Source organism: Pyrus communis, chromosome 9 (genome assembly GCF_963583255.1).
Source record: "Pyrus communis chromosome 9, drPyrComm1.1, whole genome shotgun sequence".
NCBI lineage: Eukaryota > Viridiplantae > Streptophyta > Magnoliopsida > Rosales > Rosaceae > Pyrus > Pyrus communis.
Genome location: NC_084811.1, coordinates 7,604,246 through 7,608,595, shown reverse-complemented (window position 1 = coordinate 7,608,595; position 4,350 = coordinate 7,604,246). Strand labels below are relative to the sequence as shown.

The following is a 4,350-nucleotide window of genomic DNA, read 5'->3' as shown; positions in this document are numbered from 1 at the left end:
AAATATTGAGCTCTGTGTAGTAGATAATTTTCATTGTCTTCAATCTTGACGAAAAAGTAGCTACAAAACAATCAAAATCAAACACTAAAACCTCACGCACCTATGAGGAGTGGCCAAAATTTGGTAGAGATGAGTGTATAAATAAGGGATGTGATAGGTATAAATAGGGTATAATTAAGAGATAATATCTTGGAAAGATGATGAGAATCTCCCTAATTGATGGTGATAGGGATTCTTACTTGAAGTGTTGATCTTCATTTAGGATTGTCTCAAGGATAATGCTAGAGAGACTAAATTCAGAGACAAAGTTTTGGAAATTAAAAGACATGAAAGTTGATGATTGATTTATTACTTAAAATAAATATACTTACACATTATTTAGTTTACAAATTTAATCTCACTAGCATTACTCATATTCCTTCCTTTCCTCTTATCCCCTATCATTATGTGCTACATGCAGGCTGAATAAGGACTGAGAATGTCACTTGCAAGTTGAATAAGGACTGAGAATGTCACTTGCAAGTTGAATAAGGACTGAGAATTGGGTAGCACAAAGAAAAAAAACGTGAAGAGATTAGGGAAAAGGGAGGAATGAGTGGGGTGGGGCGTAATAGAAGAGATGACAGGAATGTTATACTTATTATCTATTTGTATCATCACTTATAACATATCTCGAACAAAAGTAGAGCCCGTCAACGTATACGGGTCTTATCTCTAATAAAGACACTACAAATAATGGTACAAGTAGATGGTAAAAAAAAAACTAAAAATAATATTTTTGTTGTTTAATTAAAAATAAATAATAGGTGCCATCCTATGTGTCAGATGTCAATTATTCGTACTCGAAAGTAAGCAGGTGAACCCGTGACCTAGAAAAATTTCTCCAACGTCACCCTATTTAGGAAAGAAACCCGCCCCGGAATAGAATATCTTCACATGACGGGAGATTAATTCAAGCCGAACGATCTCCCATTTCGTGCTCGACCGAAACGCAGAGTGGTTCGTAAGCTTTAGATAATCTGTGATTAATCTAATTACTAATCACAATTAGTAGTTGCAATCTCAAATCGCAGCAAGCACACAGACAGCGAGAGAAGCTAAAAATGGCGAACGAAATTCGGTTTTTTGAGTTGAACACCGGCGCCAAGATTCCTTCCGTCGGCTTGGGCACATATCGCGCCGATACTCATGTCGTCAGCGACGTCATCGCCGCCGCAATTAAGGTACAGCTGCTGTTTTCTCAGTTTCTCAATCATTACTAATTCTAAATACTGATCAGGAAGATTAAATTACGTGCTTATAATTTGATTAGTCTGAGCTGAATTTTGAGTTGTTTCCTGTGGGCTCTGTGTGTGTAGATTGGGTATCGTCATATTGATTGTGCTCGGTTGTATGGAAATGAGAAGGAGGTAACACAAGAATTCATGCTTTTGTTTCTTATCAATTTTTTGCTGGAACATTTTATGTTGTTGGGTACTTTCTTCTAGAAATTGTTGTTTTGGAGAAGAACTTACTGAAACGGGATCCAAAGTGGCGGTATTCCAAGCAAATTACGCACAGCTATCTAGGAAATAAATGCATGATAGTATGTAATGGTTTGGAATACAACCACAATGACATTTCCGTTGTAGGTGAGAAATTGGGTAGGCGGCCGTACCCAAGTTTTTTCTCTAGTTGTAGATTAGTTTCTCCAATTTTTCTTCGATGGTCTAGCTACTAAGTAGTACGGGAATTGAACACTCAAGATTGAATTGTGGAGATACTATTTTTTCTTACTTACCAATCTAATGGGGTAATAAAGGCAGACTACTCTCAGTAGTCCGGACTATTAAAGACTTACCTTAGTTTCTCTAGTTGTTTTGAGACTTTGAAAAACTTTGTGGTTTATGTATATAGATTGGTGGTGCTCTGAAAGAGCTATTTAATGACGGTGTAGTGAAGCGTGAGGACATATGGATCACCTCCAAACTCTGGTTTGTTTTCACTTTCGCTTAGATGCGTGATTTCATACTCTGCTCACAAGCTAGTTTGCTCGGCTGTCAATTATCATGGCCTTCACCATCACATTCTAGTTAAGATTACAATTAATGCAGGTGTAGTGATCATGAACCAGAAGATGTACCAAAGGCATTTGACAAGACTTTGCAAGACTTGCAACTTGACTATCTGGATTTTTATCTTGTATGTCCTCCACCTTTAATCTTTCCCTTTTTAGTTTTGCATGCACCAAAAAGACGTCACCAGAAAGCGATCCTTCATATTTCTGCTTTACTATTTTGCTTTTGGAGGTAGTAATAAATGATCAAGTAATCACATGCCATGTAATAATCAAACCGAATTTGAAGAGACTGAGACTTAGGGAGCTTCACTAGCAAACCTATTAAGTTTTGATGCGTTCATAGAGAGTATTTGAGTTGTTCATTTGCAATCGAATGCGATAAAAATCTTTGGTATAGGTGCACTGGCCAGTGAGCATGAAGAAAGGGTCAGTTGGCTCTGATCCTCACAACCTAACCCAACCTAATATACCCAGTACATGGAAAGCAATGGAGGCACTCTTTGATTCTGGCAAGGCCAGGGCCATTGGAGTCTGCAATTTCTCTTCAAAGAAGCTCGGAGATCTGTTGGAGGTGGCACGAATACCTCCTGCAGTTAATCAAGTGGAATTGCACCCTCACTGGCAGCAACTAAAGCTGCACGCTTTCTGTAAAGCCAAGGGAATTCACTTAACTGTGAGTATGCTGATATAAAGTCGTTTGTTGTTCTTATAGGTAGTAATATCTCCTCAGCAGTTATCTACTGTTAGACTACTGATGCCATGACATAAACTTGTGTGAATGCATTGAAAACACAATGTACTAGTTCTCAATCTTTGCCGCAGTGGCTAACTACTGATATATTTGTCCTATTCCAGGGATTTGCACCATTGGCGAGGAACAAGGTCCTTACGAATCCTATTGTGAATTTGGTAGCAGAAAAATTGGGCAAGACTACTGCCCAAGTGACTCTTCGGTGGGGGCTGCAAATGGGCCACAGTCTAGTGCCTAAAAGCACAAATCCAGAAAGGATACGGGAAAATTTTGATATTTTCGATTGGTCTATACCTGAAGACTTGTTTGCCAAGTTTTCTGAAATTAATCAGGCAAGTGCCTTTCCCCCTTCTTTTCATTCCTTATTTCTTGTTCTATTTGTCTTAGTTTTTGCACTTGATTGTCATTATAAGACAACCTTCCGTCAGTCAAGTTTGTTCGATGTATCATTTGAATGATCATATTGATTAGGCACTTGTAAGCTGTGACTTTATGATAATTTGCATATTCGTAGTTATTCGACCTTGTAAATAAGAAGTAGAGACATTGGTTTTCTAGTATGCAAAAGGGGTTTAGTTTCTTTTGGATGGTTGAATTCAATGTTCTTTTTGATTGATCATGCAGGAGAGGCTTATTAAAGGTACTGGTTTCGTGCATGAGACCCTAGGTGCATACAGGACCGTGGAAGAACTATGGGACGGCGAGTAATGAGCAGAACCTTGATGTTAGGAATGTCTTGAGTATAGTAAGTCGGGGAGGATTATCCTGTACGTGAAGATATTGCCGCAGGTCGAAAATGTTGCATCTGTTAGGTGTTGAAATGGTGGAACTGTTCACTGTTGCTTGTTCAATTATCTTTCCGAACATGCTTTTTTTCTCATGTCTGTACAATGTTACAGAAACCAACTAGTGGTGGTCCGATTTCTCTGCCTTGCCTTAACAATGGCTTTCATAGTCTTTCACAATCACGTTTGCTCCTTTTGCAGAAAAGGAGCCTAGGGGTGAAAATCAAGGTGCAAAAAACACTGGCCATTTCTATAGGAAATTAGGAATGTATTCATGATTGTTTTGTGACCAAAACAGCGATTTTTCTTCAATGCTACGTAGCATTGAATAATACATATAATAATAGCTGAAACTGAAAATAGAATATCTAAATAATTGTATAAATCAAACATAATATACTCACGACACTAAATGATACATAACATTAAAGCCACATCCACTAAAATTGAACACAAACAACAATTTGCTATGTTCTCCTGTATTATTAGTGCTATGAAGTTCATTATTATTATTTTTTTTAATGAGAATAATGGGTCTCAAAAGAATTTGAGACGTCTTCAAACATTACAAAGACAAGTGTCATTTACCAAATGTTGATTCATATTAAATTTTCTGCTTTAACAAACATATCTTTCTTCTTCTTTTTCCTTTTTTTTTTTTAATAAAAGAGAAACAACTGATAGTGAACTATGATTATCTACTTTTTCTGAGCTTGAATGAAGCTAGTTGGGAATTGCATAATCAAGTATATTCA

The 4,350-nt window shown here is 37.2% G+C and overlaps 1 protein-coding gene across 1 annotated transcript; it reads left to right on the top strand.

Moving 5' to 3' along the window:
* The first annotated feature begins 883 nt into the window (after positions 1 to 883).
* Positions 884 to 3,738, top strand: LOC137744929 (NADPH-dependent aldo-keto reductase, chloroplastic-like). The gene is made up of 7 exons (XM_068484747.1): positions 884 to 1,223; positions 1,359 to 1,409; positions 1,897 to 1,973; positions 2,094 to 2,181; positions 2,457 to 2,732; positions 2,915 to 3,142; positions 3,435 to 3,738. The coding sequence occupies exons 1-7, from the start codon at positions 1,104 to 1,106 to the stop codon at positions 3,516 to 3,518; spliced, it is 924 nt and encodes a 307-aa protein (XP_068340848.1). The 5' UTR covers positions 884 to 1,103; the 3' UTR covers positions 3,519 to 3,738.
* Positions 3,739 to 4,350: the final 612 nt, after the last annotated feature.